At 46.1% G+C, this 16,190-nt stretch overlaps 2 protein-coding genes across 3 annotated transcripts; both read right to left on the reverse strand.

Annotated features, from left to right (window-relative positions):
- Positions 1-1,699: 1,699 nt before the first annotated feature.
- LOC103813317 (cytoglobin-1-like) lies at positions 1,700-9,900 on the reverse strand. 2 transcript variants are annotated; one of them, XM_050970245.1, is made up of 4 exons: positions 9,886-9,900; positions 6,743-6,805; positions 6,431-6,634; positions 1,700-4,572 (listed from the first exon to the last, which is right to left on the reverse strand). In XM_050970245.1, the coding sequence occupies exons 2-4, from the start codon at positions 6,745-6,747 to the stop codon at positions 4,308-4,310; spliced, it is 474 nt and encodes a 157-aa protein (XP_050826202.1). In that variant the 5' UTR covers positions 6,748-6,805; positions 9,886-9,900; the 3' UTR covers positions 1,700-4,307. The 2 variants fall into 2 exon arrangements, with proteins under 2 accessions (XP_050826202.1, XP_009084816.2); XM_009086568.4 differs by lacking the exon at positions 9,886-9,900 and having other exon boundaries at positions 1,718-3,166; positions 4,341-4,572.
- Positions 9,901-10,592: 692 nt separating this feature from the next.
- On the reverse strand, positions 10,593-16,166 carry LOC103813624 (heat shock 70 kDa protein 12A-like). The gene is made up of 4 exons (XM_009086957.4): positions 15,751-16,166; positions 14,349-14,573; positions 13,819-13,990; positions 10,593-12,919 (listed from the first exon to the last, which is right to left on the reverse strand). Exons 1-4 carry the CDS (start codon positions 16,030-16,032, stop codon positions 11,859-11,861), a joined length of 1,740 nt encoding a protein of 579 aa, XP_009085205.1. The 5' UTR covers positions 16,033-16,166; the 3' UTR covers positions 10,593-11,858.
- Positions 16,167-16,190: the final 24 nt, after the last annotated feature.

Raw genomic sequence — 16,190 nt, forward strand, 5'->3', positions numbered from 1 at the left:
GGCAACTCAGCCACCTCCCTGGGCAGTCTGGCTCAGTGCCACTGCAGACTGTGTTGCTTTTTCCGCTGCAGCAGGAGGAACCACACAGTAAAATGGTGACATTTCCAAGCAGAAGTGCTTGGCCTAGTGCCACTGTATCCTCTTACCCAACAAAAGACTTGCCAGTGGAGCTGCCATAGGAGGCTGTTCCTCTGTCCCTTTGCCTTCCATCAGCTGTTGAATCTGGGAGTTACCATCCTGTCACTTCAATGATAGCCCTTCCCTGGAGCCCCTCTCTCTGTCCAGCCTGTCTTGCACCACCCATCCCCAGGGGCAATGGGAGAAAATAGGTAAACCAGCTCTCTAAGCCAGTGAAAAGTGATGATTGAGCAAATGTTAAACAGCCTTGAAGCAGGGATTATCTATGTAGCTGAAGAGAGAATGGTAGCAAGACTTCAGACCCCAGGGGGCAGTGCACGGCAGCCAAGGACATGGGTGGCTACATCCAAGCAGATTGGTCTAGCTGTAGGGACACAGAAGATGGGGGTTGCAGTCAGCATTAAACTAAGTATGAATGCAGACTGAGCCATGCTTCAGAGGCAATGGCAGTGTGCAGAGTGTTGTGTAGGGCATGCAGCACCTGATAACCCTTCCAGTTTACTGCTCTCTGTCCCATATTTCACATGCCACCTTCCTCAGTATCTTTTTCCTTTGTTCCAAGGCAGTAGAGATTAGTTTCTTCTGATGTAGGGGCTTATAAAAAACATTAATGCACTCTTCATCCAGTCCTGCATGATGGTTCTTGATCTTTGGTTTTTTGCTTTGATGACTTTTTTCCACTTCCTTAATAAATTCTTGTCCTGTTACTACTTACATAATTTTTTATTCTTTTCAGTAAGACCTGAAATCTGTCTTTCCCTGCAGTTTGCAAAACTGGGAAGCAGCAGACTACTGGGCAGGAGTTGTATCAGCAGCTGGAAATACAAGGAAAGGAAGAAATGTTTGCTTCTAGCCCTGGCTTTCCCTGCTTTCCCCTCCGTGGGCATGTAATGGAGTCGGTGGGCAATTAGAGAGTTCTCTCCTGACATACCTCTCCTGGCTCTGGCTTTTCAGTTCCTGTTGCTGGGGAAACTGCAGTCCCAAATCCCTTCCCCTAGGCTCAGTGGTGCTGCCAGAGCACTGCAGGCAAGCAGAGATCTAAGAGATGCACCATGAGAAAGCAGCAAAGCAGGGCTGGACAGCAGCAAGGTCACAAAGGGCCTGAGAGCAGCAGGAGCTGCCTTAGCTGTACAGCCCTTTCCCAGGCTGAAAATATCTGACAAATGCTGACTGTGGTAAAGTATTGATGGTGATGCTCAGTTAAGTGCACAAGAGTTAGAAATTGTTCCACGTGCTGGCTCAGAGAGGCTGCAAAGAAGGCATTTTTACAGCACTGGCCCTTAGGCACCTTCAGCCCGGCTGGAGCCTCTGTCTCCAACTCTGGAAGGTGGTAAGTGGGTGGGGACTTTGCATTGGAACCACTGTACCTTTTCTATGGCTTGCCTTCAAATCTTCTGAAGCTCAAACTGGTTTGCAGCAGAGCAATGGGAGTAAAGAACTGTCACCACCTCTTTTCTGAGCTTTAACTACTTGTACTCCTTCAGAGGGATTTGAGACTATAAATAGTTTTTTAAACATCTTGCTCTTGATTTACAGTCCTTGCCAGTGCTGTGCAATATGCTTCCCTTTCTCCCTGAGCTGAACAGAAAACTGAAGCAAATAAAGCAGCCTGCCCCATCTTCCCCTCTGGCTAGAGTTCCCCTTCTGGACTTTGGGATGTAGCATCCTTTGCTAAATGCAGTGGGTGATGAAAGCTACATGTTAAATGAAGGAAACCTCTGCATTTTTACTTGTTTACAAAACTGTTGCATTATGGTTAAGGGAAACCCATGAGAAGCCTGACTGCCACAAGTGTGATGAGTGCCTGGGTGGGAGCTGGAGCTGGTTTTGGAAATCCCCCAGTACCTCCAGTAAATGTGCACTTAAACCAGCTGCCACTGCTGCACATCACCTTTTCTGTGAAGCAAATGAGAGGGTACATCTGCTTTCTCTGTTTATTGCATTACACTGAAGCAAACCAGCATGTGGTTATTTGCAGTTACTAGCTGATTATTTCACCAAGTCTAAGGAATACAAAGAAAAGCAATTGAATAGTTCAGTTAGCACTGAAGGGAGGCTCAGGCTGTGTGACTGGACAGAACGAGTCCCGTGCCAGGCTGAGGCTCCCGTGCAGCCCACACAACAAGGCAGCAGTCTCCATCAGCTGGGTGCATTCTGAGTGCACAAGAGCCAGTGAGCTCTACTCTTGCTTCATGTGGGAACTCAGCCCAAGTAATTTCCTGGGAGTAACACAGTGAAATCCACACCTGGAGACGTTCATCCCAACCCAGAGGAGTCCAGTGGTGACCACACTCAGTGTTGTCATCCCTTGTGCTGAAAGCTGCTCTGAGAAGCCAAGGCTGGGTGAATCTCCTGGCTCATGCAAGATGGGACTTTCCTCAAGTCTCTCCCAGATGCTGGGCATTCCCATACACCACTTCCCCCTTGTTTAAGTTCAAACACAAAACAAAACTCAAGCCTCTTAAATAATGACCTCTACCAAGATTCTGGAGATGCTTCAGATGGTCTCCTTCCTGTCAGTCATGGGGATAGAGAGGTGGTAGTTGAGCCAAAGGGCTGCTGGTGCTGCTGGCAGGAGCAAGTCTTTCTTTTAGGAATAGAAAGCTTAAAGTCATCATCTTAAAATGCAGTCTTCAAGGACAGTGGCCAGAGGAACCCACCTGAAACAAACTGCAAGGCGTATCAGGATTTGTTGGTTGACTGATGTATCTGTGGGTTTTGTTCAGCTGTGGAAACTCAGTTTGCTAAGGAAATTATTGACATTGATATTCTATATTGTATAAGCCTTTTTTCTTGCTTTTTTTATTGTTAAATTTTAATTTTTCCAGCTGTGGCTGGGGGCCCAAAAGCAGCAAATCAATGCTGGCAAGTTGTTTGAAGAGCCTGGAGGTGCACATCCTCACCAACCCTCCTCTTTGTAGATATTGTTCAGGTGGGTACAGATTTCATTGGTCACCTTTTCAAAGGAAGCTTTGCAGTCTCCGCCAAATTTCTCCTCCATCAGTTGTAAGATAATGTCACAGATAATCTAAACAAGGAGAAGGGAAGAAACAGCTAGTGTGAACTTTCTCCATATTAGAGGCATAAGAACTTACCTATCTTTAGCTGGGATTCTTGGAGGGCGGAAAGGGGTACAAGAACAATTCAGAGCACATGACCTGCAGAGCTTGTAACAGGGCATGGAAAATATCTGCATTAGAGAATTCACAAAAAAACTGCTGCTGGTGTTTTTACCCTAGTTAATGTGGACTGCACCTATCACTTAAGGATGGCTGTATAGGACTGATGTGCTTCGTCCATCCACTGCAATCCTTCTCCAGGCAGGGGACTGTCCCAAATATTTCAAGGCCATGATGAGCCCTTTGCTGGACACCTATGGAAAACACGGCTTGAGGGCTAAGTTTTTCCCTGACCTTTCTTGCTCATTAGCTATCCAGCACTCTGTAGCAGAGTTCTTGCAGTAAGTCAGGTGGTATATTTTGCAATGCCAACTCCTTTCCTGTACAGCATTTATTGTTTTGTGTGCATTTTTACCCTGAAGAAGTATTTTCAGCCAGAAATCATCCCTTATTTTCCCACTCATTGAAAATTGGGCCCACTGCTTTTGAAATCACCTTCATTTGGATATAACTTTGCCAGAAAGTGCCTCTTTTTGCTGTGTAAGGCAGACAAAAGAGTTATAAATGCACTCTGCTAGTGATCTTAGGTGGATCTGGGCAAGTAATTTGATCCTGTATTTATTATTTGAGTTTGTTTAATTATGACACTGCTGTTGTCATTGTTGCTCAATAACAGCTGGTTTGGTTGTCCTGGAAAAGCTCAGCTCCTGTTACAAGATAAAAAATACATCAGGGACTGAAGTCCAGTATTAAAGTGCTTTTCTGTATCTTGTTATTAAATGGCAGGTGTGGGAATGGTATTGCTCTGAGAAAACCCTCTACAGCTCGTGGGCAGCTGTGCAGCTCCCACCACATCACCTGCCTGCACCACATCTGCTGTCCAGCCATCTTCCCCACCAGTGCCAGATCTCTCACTCCTGCCATCTTCCACCACCAACCTCCTCACCTTCCACCACCTCCATTCTCTGAGGCATATATATGTATTCCAACATACAAAGCCTATGTTCCGCAGTTCTACCCCTCAAAGGGGAAAACATGCCCTCCTCATAATTACACCCTTTGGGAAGAGGGCTGCTCACTCACCCTAAAGTTTTTGGGGTCAATCTTCAGCTGGGTGGCATGTTTCTTGCCAAGTGGGGTCACTATCCCAAGAAAAGCCTCAGAGTTGTCCAGGTGTTGCACCATGTCGTTGATGGCACTGAAAACCTTCTTGCCATGGCCCCTGACTTGATCTGACTGTTTCATCTCTTCGGCAGAGTCCATGCCTTTGAAATGTGTGAAGTAGGACTTGGTGTCTGGGTGTTCAGTAAACATCCTGTTGAGGAATGAGAGACATCCTGACTTGTGGACCGAGGTATTAATGCAGACATAGCCACACATTCCAGACCTTGCCTTCCGCATTTATGTCCCTTTTCCCCTTCTCTTTATTAGAACAGCCACTCCTGCATTCCTTGTTTCTCCTTTGTCTTTTGCACCTATGCATAACCCCCATGCACATAGCAGCCAGACCTCTCTCCCTTGCCTCTCCACAGGGCATTTCCTTTGCTCATTCCACCTTAAAACCTATAATGAACTTACTTCACTCCTTCTAAAGATAATAGAAGGAGTGGAATAAGTTCTCTGTGTTACTTTCACAAAGAAGTGGGAGCACGTTCACATGGGGTGACTGTGACAGTTTAATATTCCCAAAGATGTTCTGGACAGCAGATATGACCTCTATGATACTAATGAGTGTTTTCACAGATAAGCCCTACTATTAGTTTTGTTAATTAATCCCTTCCTAGAGTCCACTGCAAAGCTTTCTTACTGCCTGTAAGAGTTGAGTATGAGGTACTGCTTATTCCACTTATTTACAAGTAACACAATTCAGTGTGTATGAAATTACCTTTGATCAATTACAGTCATCTTGGTCAAACTCTTTTTAAAAAGCAGTTTACTCCTGTGGGTAAAGTGGTTATCCACCTGAAATATCCATAGCAAATTCCACATTGCATTTCACAGAGTCACTTGGGGCTTGAAGGAACCTCTGTAGGTCATCTGGGTCAGTACCACTGGTCAAGCCAGTTGCCCAGGACCATTTGTGCCAGTGCTCAGTTGCACTCAGAAGTCAAAAAAAAAAAAAAAAAAAAAAAAAAAAAAAAAAAAGTTTCCTGATGGGAAAAAGGGAACCTCCTGTGTTTCATTCATTCAGCCAGACGAGCCTGGCTCTGCCTTCTTGCCTTCTTTGGCTCTGCCTTCTTTGGCTCTGCCTTCTTTTCTCCTTTCAGGTTTTTATGTACACATTCACAAGAGCTTTCTCTTCTCCAGGTTGAGCAGTCACAGCTTTCTCTGCCTTTCTTTTTTTGGAGAGATACTACAGTCCCCTCATCATCTTCCTGGCCCTTTGTTGGGCTCTTTCCATTATGGCCACATCTCTCTTGTCATGGGAAGCCCTGACCTTCTCTATAGGCAGGCCTGGGGCTGTAGGACACTAAAGCAAAACCTCCAAGAGTAAATTAGCCCAGGGAGGCAAGCTACTGGATGCTTCTAACATTTTCTGGCTGCATTTCTGACCCTAACTGTGCTCAGACTGCATTGCCTGCAGAAGAAATGAGCAGTATGTAAGGCTTTGTGAGGGTAACCAGGCACAAGGTGTGATATACAAGAAAGCTGGAGGGAGGGGTAAATGTCTGATAGCTAGAAATAGTATTTGAACTGATCCATGCTTAAGGAGGTGGTGTAAGTCCCAGATGAGAGTGGAATATGTGAAAGGTGAACAGAAGAGAGGGAAACAGGATGGAAACTAAGGGAGGAAAGTCCACAGAAAGGCTATAATCCAGAGGAACAGATGGACTGAGGCTGAAGGAGAATCAGAAATAAAATACTGAGTTTTTAAAAAGCATTAAAAGAGTTTAGATGTAAAGAGAAAGAGAGAAATAACGCCCATGTTTTGTTCCCATTCTCTTTCATACCACACTTTCTTTCCTTTACTTTACATGGGTGAAGATATTCTTGTCTCTTCTTCTTTTCCCACCCCCCTACCCCTTTCTTTTTACTTTTCCTTGTGTGGATTACTCCTCTTCCCAGCAAGGACTGCATGAAAAACATCATGACATGCTCCTAGGCAGTAACTCCATCCTTGCTGTTCCTCCTTCACCCCTCCAGGGCAGCAGTTGGATGGGCTCTTTCCTTACCTGACCAGCACAGCTGTCCCATTGTCCTCAGCATCCACATACATCTTCTCCCAGGCACCACGAGCACTTTGCACCTCTGCTTCAGAAAGTGACATGGTGGAGAAGATGTTGGCAACAGAGGGTGCAGCAGGAGGGAGAAGGACAGCGAGTTCCTGCAGGGTCCTTCTGCTCCAGTTCTCTCCTCGGGACTCTCTAAATACTGCCCTGGGGATTTAAGAGATCTTGAAGGGTCTCTTTGTCTCTGTTACCCTCAGTAACATTTCTGCAGGTTTTAGAGCTACCTAATCACTTTTAATCAGGAAAGAAACCAACCACATGAGGAGGACGACTAGCCCTGTAGTCACAGGTCAGGTGCCAAAGCAAAGGTCTCACTGTCTGAGGAGAGAAGGGAAAAAAGGCAGTTTTCAGTGCGGGAAAAAAAGATCAATTCTCTTCCCCTCTCACCCCTGCCAAAGCCAGTGCTTGGCTCCTTTTCTTGAAGGTGATCCTTGACTGAGCACTAATTTTCCTGGTTTTCTCCCAAGAGTGCTGCTGTGCTGAGGGCACTGTGGTGCCCTGCCATCCCCTCTCCCTGGCACTCTTTGGTCTTTCAGTCAAAGATCCTGTTTCTAGTCCAGCAACTCTCTCCAGTCCTGCCTTCATGGCACGGTCTCTGCTTTCCCCACAGCCCTCTGGTCTTACAGGGGCTCGCCCCACAGCTGCTCCCAGCCTTGGTCCCATGAGGGTGGGAGGCTTCACCTGCCCAAAATGCCAGCATTGCAGGGATGGTGATGGCAGCGTGGCACAGCATCCATGGCCATAGTGCCCTGCAAAGCCACCTCATTTTAGCAGTGGATGTAAAGGATGCAGCACAGCCAGGCCAGGAGCAGAGGCATTTCACTTTCCTAACTTTCTTGGCTTGCAGCTGGGATCTCTGTCCTGTCTCTGGGCTCCAACTGCCTGGGAGAGAGATAAGGGGTGGAAGAAGGGCCAGAGAGGAGCTGCAGACAGCATCTCTGGACTTGCTACAGTCACGGTCACTTGGAACTGGAGGCAAAAAGTTTTCACGGATTATCCGTGCAATGCCTGGGCTTAACCTCTGGCAGGAATGTTCTGGTTAAGTCCAGGGCACACACGCAAAATAAGGGGCTAAGGGGCTTGGGAAACTGCTGCTGGATGCTGAGGGCAGACAAAACCTCATATTGTTTGGGATGGTTTAGAGGAGGGAAGGAACAGGTGCAAGGGGAAAATATGCAGCATGTCAAGAAAAACCAGCCTGATACCCCAGGACAGGAGGAAGGTGATGGATGAAAACTCACAGAGGCTGACTGGTCTTGGTGAAGTTGTGTCCCAGTGCTGCTGAGGGATGCCTCAAATGACCTCACTGCAATCTAGCTCCTCTCCCTTTTTACCATAGCAAACAAAGAGCAGTCTGGTAGAAAGCTGCAAAGCAGTTGTGGGTGCCCCATCCCTGGCAGAGTTCAAGGCCAGGCTAGGTGGGGCTTTGAGCTACTTGGTCTAGTGGAAGGTGTCCCTGCCCATGACAGAGGGGTTGGAACAAGATGATCTTTAAAGTCTCTCCCAATCCAAAATATTCTACAATTCCCTAGTAGACGTCTCCTCTCTTCTCCCCCATTCTCCTCTGGGACACTGCAGTATGAACATGCTCCATCCCTTGATATATAGTCAGACATCCTGTCATGGGACAAAAAATACCTATTTTGAGTAGAGAAATTTCAATCCAATTACTTTATTGCCAAGTAACAAACCAGCCAACCAACACTTGGATGCCTCACTTCCCCCTGTCCTGTTTGCCCACCCCATGCTGCAGGTTACAACCAGACCTTTTGGTGAGACCATGGGTGGTGCAGGAGCTGGGGCTGGTGTGTGGGAGTCCTTTGCTCTTGCTGCTCCTTGTGTCCTACTCAACTGCTCCAGCATGGGCTCTTCCACTGGTCATCATCCTGTTGGATACTGTACCTGCCCTGAACTTGTCTCTCCCTTTTCAGTGTTCCCTGCCCTTTGTTAAACACATTTCCATGGAGGCACACTAACCTTACTTGGTGGGCCCAGTTCTGGGGTGCAGTGTGACAATTTTGTCTGTGACCAAGCCAGGTGTCAGCAGCACAGGGCAATCCCTGACCAGGCAAAGCAATGACAACTTCCCTCAAGCATGTCACCATGCTCTCTCTGTGACATGCTTTTCTGTTCTTCCATCCTCTGGTGTTACTTCTATTGTTTTGGAAAATTATCTTCTATTTCCCCTTTGCATGATTTGCCAGTCCTTGTAGGATGAACACAATAATCCCTCATAAAGTTTTGACATTTCTAACAGGGCTATATACATTTATGCTACATCTCAGCAATCTCTAGCAATTGGAAAAAAAAAAAAAAAAGCTCCAGAAACCCATTTATTTTGGTCTGGAAATGGAAAAGCTATGAAAAATGTGCTGTTTAATCATGAAGTCATTGCTGATACCTCCCCACATGTGAGCAAGAGGATGAGTGCTTGGTTTATTTCTTTTTCCTCTCCTGTGGTTTGTTTTGTTGAGTAGGCCGAAGGAAGTGAATCCTCTCAAGTATAATTTCTATTGCATGAAATTATACTTGAGAGGTATATTTTCTAATGGGGGTGAAGCTCCTCTGGATGCTATCCCTAGAGAAAGGAATCCTTGTGTGCAAGAGCAAATCAACACATTGAGTCGAGACATGATTTTATTACAAATCTGAAGAATAGGGTGCCGGGCCAGGCCAGGCCTTTTCCACCCTTTTGGAAAACAAGCAGAGTCCTTTTTACAGAAAGGTAACCAAAAATGAATCATACAGAAACAGGAGATTGGTCACTCATGCTTGTGTAACAAAATTGTTGATGTGCATGTGCTGATCTCAGTCCAGTTTATTATCCTGTCATTTCCACATACAAATTCCCCTGGGGATGTGTTCTTTAACATTATAATTATCTAAGGTAACTTGAGGTTTTCTTTACATCCTATCACCTGTTGCTAAGTTATCGCTTAATTTCATTTTGTTAAACCTCTGTTGCAGTTTCTGCTTGAATCTGTTTGAACCATCACTTGTCAAGCACATAAGGATTTATAGCATTCTGTTCCTAGGGTCTCTTCATGGTTCCATTGCTCCAGCACCCCACTGTCATGGTCTCAAGGCTAACTTAGAGTTACTGGGAACTTTTTGTGAATCTTTAATTTCCTCTGACATCAAGCAAGCAGGGTGAGCGAAATGGTGCTGGGAAATCTGGAGCAGAAAGCACAGCCATGGTGTTTGGGCTGTGACAAAGCTGCACCTCTCTCTACCCCCAGCTGGGGGAGAAGAGGACGTGCCTCTCACTTCGCTGCCAGGAGGTGGTGTCAGTACTGCAGAGTGGGGGCTGCTTTCTCTGTTTCCAGGAAATCACGTGTTTTAGGCAGAAGGCAGTTGGCAAGATCCAGCCACAGAAATGGGGGTCGCCTTCTACTCACCCAGCTATTTAGGATCCAGCAGCGATCACACCTCCAGAGCTCACTGATGTCCTGGTTACAGGCACTGCAAACCTCGGTGTCTTTTCTTGTCCTTGAAACTTGGGCATCTGTGATTCTGTGATTTTTAGCATAAACACCCTATTTGTTGTTCAGCAGGGTTGATCCCCAGCTCAGCAGACACACCTGTTTCAGAGTTTGGCTGCCATGGTCTCAGCAGCTGTAACTCTTATTTTCCCAAAACCCATGGGGGGTGTCAGGCTGAGGGTAGAACCCCCCCATACTGCCAGGTTTCAGGGATGCTTTCGGGGACCCTGACACTCAGTGCTGCTTTCACAGAAAGGACAAACACCTGCATCTACTCATGCTCAGTGTCTGAGGTTATCAACATAATAAGCTCATCAAAACAAGCAAAACTAGGAGTTGCAGTCACGACTGTTGGTGTCAATGTCTTAATCCCAAAGTCCACTAGCACATGGGTGGGAAGGGCTTTCCCTGCTGCCACTGTCCCAGACCATACTTCTCTTCCCATTCCAGGGCCTTGGTGAGCTCGGGTGGTGTTGTGTTGGGCTTTCCACTGGTGAAAATACCAAATGCAAAGAGTAAGGAAAAAGCAGGATTTCTCAGCTTCTTGGGACCTAGCCCCCAGAATAGCCCTTATGAAGTGTTCAGACTGGTACCACCTGACCTGGTAAAAATGCACACAGGTATCTGTTGTAAATATTTTTATTGCATGGATAAATATTTTAAATTTAACATTTAAAATTTAAAAATAATTTCACTCTTATATATCATAGGGCATAGCACATATGCGGGTTAGTCCTCTGCAGCTCTCATGATTAACAACAGCCAGTACATGGCCAGCAGTGACTCTAACGTGATCATTCAACTAATAAGGATTACAGTGCTGAGTTTTCTTGCACTGTATCCAGCTAACCAAGAATTGGCATTGGTGAAGGCTGATGTTCAGCAGAGAAACTTTACATCCTTAGTAAAGGGGAAGAAAGCCAACTCCACAAACCCCAGCCCACCCCGAACCGTCAGTGTGCTATCAGCATCATTCTGGACCCAAACCACACACCAACATAAGGGCTGCTATGAAGAAAGTTAACTCCACCTCAGCCAGACCCAGCACACTGCAGGAATGCATTCTTTTCGTGGACAAATTTAGGCTCATGAAACCTTCACACTGCTCAACTTTTGCACAGGGGCTGCAGGCAGGAGGAAAGAGATCAACTTTTGGAGATATAGAAAATATCATGCCCAAATCAGAGATGCAGAGTACCAGGGCTGGACAGAGGCATCAGGCAGCAGCATATGCACTATTCATATCTGTAATGTTACAATCTGGCATTTATAGATGAGATAGAACCATCCAATCATTTAATGGAAGCAGGACTACCAGAGGTTTTGGACACAAGCCCCTAGACTGGTTCACTCAACTCCCTTGTCTGGGACACTGGAGCTTTAATTACATAGAGTTTATATAAATTATATTCTGAAGAAAACAGAAATCCACTGAATATCACCCCCAGCAGAATTAAACCTGGACTCCAGATAAAGTGACCTGATGTCAGAGGAAGAGAAGATGTAGCTGCAAGAAGACATCAGGCTAAAATAATCAGCTATGGGCTGCTTTATGTGGAAGTTAGACACCAGTCCAGAGGCTTTCCATCAAACACAGGTAGGTCACAGATGACTGTTTTGGTGGAATGGACTATGGTGTTCAGAGATGCAAGCTAAAAGGGCATGAGATAAAGCAGCAGGAAAACCTGCTGTCAGATACAAGAGAAAATGAGGTGTTGGACTGAAAGGGTGGTTGGTGAGGAATGGAAGGAACCAGAGAATCAAACTAATAGTTTTCCTGTGTAAATGGAAAGTTGAATGATGGACTTATTGGTCCAATTGTCTCCTCTGTTGTAGAAGTCATAGAATTGTTAGAATCATAATGGTTGAAAAAGGCATCTAAGATCTGTTCAATATGATGAGTAATTATAAGATAAAAAATCCATTATAAGTGTCCGACTTTCTTGAGAAGTAACATCAGTACATGTGGCTTTAAATTCAGTGAGCCCAAACTGAATCTTCACCTTCAGCCTGCGATTTAACCCCAGCCGTGTGTCTGGCGATGGCACTACACAGAAGCCAAGCAGTTCCATCCCCTCCTCATCCACATACCGAGCATTCTGTTTTTTTGTACAATAGAAAGCAAATTTTCCCTCTGTTTGATCTGGTTCTATTGGAAAGAAATCATAGTGGGCAGCTTCGTGTATGTTCACTGACTCCCCAATTTCCACCAGTTTCTGGAAGAGATCTGTGCAATAAATGCGGTCACCAGCTTTTGAGACCCTCCGTTTACGGGCGTCATGGACAGCATCATCAAATTTCTCACATACTCCTACACCATATGTCCTACAGCTGATTCTTGAGGTAATGATGTGTGGATTAACTCCAAATAAAACAGCCCCTTTTGCAATGGCTGCCTGGGCCTCCATGGGACAAAGGATGTGATACTTGCTGCTAAAGGCCTTCCTGACTGCATCTCGCAGGATGATGCTGCATGCAAAGCCTCCCACAAGTAAAATGTACTGGACTTTCTCCATCTCAGGTTTGCAAAGAATTTCCCTCAAAGCAGAAATGATACTGTTGATACTGTATTCAAACCAGCTCTTCATTTTCTCATATGTAATCTTGATTGTCCCATCACACCACACAGCTCCTACTGCATTTTCAAAGAACTGGGAGATGTCCTTCTTGGACTCTGCCACTCTGGTCAGGTTGTAGTAGCAACGTATGTAGACTGCCTCCCTGCTAGCAGAGCATTTCTGTAGGCTGAAGTTGTACATCATATTTTGTAATTCAGTAGGGTACTTCTTCACATATTCATCCCATACGCCATCATTGAATATTTCCTTGAGAAAATTGCTGAAGTTTTCATCCACTCTGTTGCCTCCCCATGCACCTCCACTTGCCTTATGTAGCTCCTTTAGATCATGGTTTTCTTGGATCTCATGTACTGTGATGTCTATGGTGCCACCTACTCATGCACACACACACACACACACACACCAAGACAGAGACTCAAATTAATTGTGCTGTTTGCTTTAAAGTACACGAGTTTCCACAGAATTCAATCTTATCTTCTGAATTCCCGAGTCACAGATGTGCTTTTCTGCTGCTTTCTTTCCTCATCCTCACTCTTCTGCTATTGCCTGTACTTCTCTAGATTTCTTAAATTTCTGCACTTTTGTTTAAAAGCCTGGTCTCACGAGGCTCCTACAGTTATTTCTGATAAGAGCTGGATGCTCCAGCTTGCTCACTGAACAAGCCAATCTCCTGTCTGATCACAAAGCGAGCCTGGCTCCTCACATAGGTGGTTGACTCCTGAGCAGGAGTGAGAAGACTCTCAGGAACTTGTCGTCTTCTTGGTGCCTTTTTGGTATTTGTTCACAACCATCGGACTGCTCTTGGCAGAAAATTCACATCACACAAAAAAACCTTGGGAACCTAGAGAAATTACTGCAAAGTGCTTCATCAAATATTCTTAATGATTTACTCTCCAGTGCCTGCTAGCTCTTCTCTTTGGTCACTTCACTGGGCACTAACTACAGCTGCTTCTGGAGAGGAGGCTGGGAGCTCGGGCTACACAAAAGCGGGTGGCTAAAGCGGGGACACCGTGCCAGCTGATGTGGTGCGAGGGCAGGGCCTCGTGTTGTGACTGTCTGGTCTGAAGAGAACTGCAGTGTGAGACACAACCCTGTTATTCCCTCCTATTTTTCTGCCTGCTCACAGGATCTCATTAGGTGAGAGATAACATTTAAAAAAGCCATGACAAGCACAGCAGTGGAATCCAAGCTCTGGGACTTTCACCTATTGTGAAATAGCCACGCACCACACCCAGCAAAGATGGTACCTGTTGAACAAGGAAAATTTTACCTCCACAGTCAACGACAATATACTGGATCCCAGGGGAGTCTTCAAACTTCTTCTTGTCACTGCTGTCTGACATAAACCCCTCATGTGGAAGCTGCTTGCACCACAGCGATGCAGCTTCTGGCTCCAAGGCAATGATCAGGTTCCTAGAGAGCATGTCAGAGATAATTCCTGCCTAAAATCACAAAAGAGAGGAGTCAGGTCAAGGAAAGGGGGTGAGATTACTGCTGCATGAACTCCACCTGCTAGGGAGACTGTTCTCACCCTAGCAGCTCATGCAGGGATGGTGGTTCTTGCACTGCTGATCTCTGTGGGGCTCATTTCTACCCAGCAGTGGGGAGAGAGGGCAGAGCTGTTGTACTTCCATTTGGGGACTTCCTCTCCCTCACCACCCTCAATGTGGAATATTTCTCTGCCCAATGGACTGATATTTGAAATACAGGTTGTTTACATATTGAGGAGTTCCTGTAGCTCAATTGGGCAAGGAAAGCTCCAAAGGTATTTTGAGGAAATGGGGCAACCCCTGCTTTTACCTTTTTTGCTGCCAGACGCATGAACTGCTTGGCAGCAGCACTCCATATGGCCGGGACAGTAATGACCCAGGTGATCTCCTCCTGGTTGTAGACAGTTTGGAAAGAGGCCTCCTTGATGGTGTTCAAAGCATGTTTCTTCATGAAGCGCAGGCTTTCAGAGAAGACTGTCAAGGCAGGAAGGAACTTTCCATTGGTGGCTTTCAGCTTCATGCCAGCTGTGACATTCTACCAAAAAAACCAAAAAGCCCAGGGTCACATGGTGCAGTGTTGGTATGAGACCTGTCCCCTTCACACCAAGCACTGCACTGCATAAGGCACCCAGACACCCCTGTCTCCAAACCAAACTCCCAGCACTGGCTTCACTACTGTGGCTGAGTCTAAGTGGCACAGGTCAGCTACCAAACTGCTTACCCACCACACCTGTGATTCAGTAGGCAAATGTCAGTGTGGTTGATAATTCAGCTGTTTCTCCTAGGCCAAATTTTGTAAAGACCCTTTAGATCCTACAGATTCCTGAAGAGCCAGCAGGGAGTGATTCTGTAATGAATTTTTTCTTCACCATTTGCTCCTCAGATGCAGAGAAACAGTTCTGAACTAAAACCTCTCCAGCCCCTGCTGAAAGTGAATGAGAACCAACTGCTCCAGAAGTGGCATTGTGACAGACCACACCATTCCCAGCTGTCCTGGGGAGGAAAATCTTCAAGGAGGCCTCCCATCCACCAAAGAGAGGACCTGAGGCTTTTCCTCTGGCTTATTCTATGCTTGAGAGGCCCTGTGGGACCCTGGAGCACAGACAGGAAGGCCCTAAGGTAACCTGGTGTTTGGCTGAACAAGCAAACACAGATAAAGCTGTGAACCATTCTAAACCAACACGGAGCCTCCAGAGAGAAATTTGATAGAGCCACTGCCGGCTTCAAGGACAGCTGGACATCGTTACATTAGTTTCAGCATAACATTTTAAGGGAGGGAGAGACAAGCTAGGGGGAGCTGTAGAACATGGGATGAGATTTCAAGTAATCCCGAGACTGCCCATCTCCTTTGAATTACAGGAAATTTCACTTGATCCGTGTTTCTTGCTGAGGACTAAGGTAGGGAATACCAGAGGGAGACCAGTTCCTCTGTCAAGCTCCAGGGCAGCTTTTTATTAGGAACAGGTATTTGCCTTCACCCGTGTATGCAGTCACGTTTTATTGTCTTTAGACAAAAAACATCATAAAGGAAGGACCTGGGAAGCTATTGGCAATTAAAAAACCCAAACTTCTTCTTTTGCTCATCAAAATACTCTCTGACTTGCGTTCATTCATTCTCAGACTTACTCAGCCCTCTTAATGGATTTGCTAACCCCCACTCCTCAAATAAATGAACAGCCCCGACCCCCATTGGTAGTAACTCTTCCACCTACCGTGTTGTACAGCTGCATCTTGAAGTTCTGGAAGAAGTACCAGCTGTCAGCTTCACTGGGATTCATGCTCTTGTACTTCATCACAGCATCATAACCAAAATATTTGAACTCCTGCTTCTGGTTGAACAAGATGCTCGTAGGAGTCTTTGGGGTCTTTAACCCGTGCTCTGCTCCCCAGTAAACCTGGCGGATCTGGTCTGTACCTGAAGCAAGAGAAAAACAGTACCCGCTGTAGGAGGTGCCAAAATCTATAGCAACGACGAAGACCGACTGGCTGGCCATGGCCACTGCAGGGTAGAGGCGTGCAGCTCTGGGAGCAGAGGGGCGCTAACGGGGACTGGACTGAAACGAAACTGAAAGGTCTGATATTGCAGAGGGAAGGGCAGTGTCCCCTGATTTTACTGGCTGGAGATAAATGTAACTCTAGACATCCTGTAAAT

Source organism: Serinus canaria, chromosome 1A, assembly GCF_022539315.1.
Source record: "Serinus canaria isolate serCan28SL12 chromosome 1A, serCan2020, whole genome shotgun sequence".
Lineage (NCBI taxonomy): Eukaryota > Metazoa > Chordata > Aves > Passeriformes > Fringillidae > Serinus > Serinus canaria.

Coding starts and splice junctions, on each gene's coding strand:
- LOC103813317 (XM_009086568.4), bottom strand. Junction 4,573..6,430: donor GGGACAGCTGTGCTGGTCAG/GTAAGGAAAGAG, acceptor ATTCCTCAACAG/GATGTTTACTGAACACCCAG. Junction 3,167..4,340: donor TTGACCCCAAAAACTTTAGG/GTGAGTGAGCAG, acceptor CTCCTTGTTTAG/ATTATCTGTGACATTATCTT.
- LOC103813624 (XM_009086957.4), bottom strand. CDS start 16,032: ATGGCCAGCCAGTCGGTCTTCGTCGTTGCTATAGATTTTGGCACCTCC. Junction 14,574..15,750: donor AGATGCAGCTGTACAACACG/GTAGGTGGAAGA, acceptor TTTTTTTGGTAG/AATGTCACAGCTGGCATGAA. Junction 13,991..14,348: donor TGCGTCTGGCAGCAAAAAAG/GTAAAAGCAGGG, acceptor TTGTGATTTTAG/GCAGGAATTATCTCTGACAT.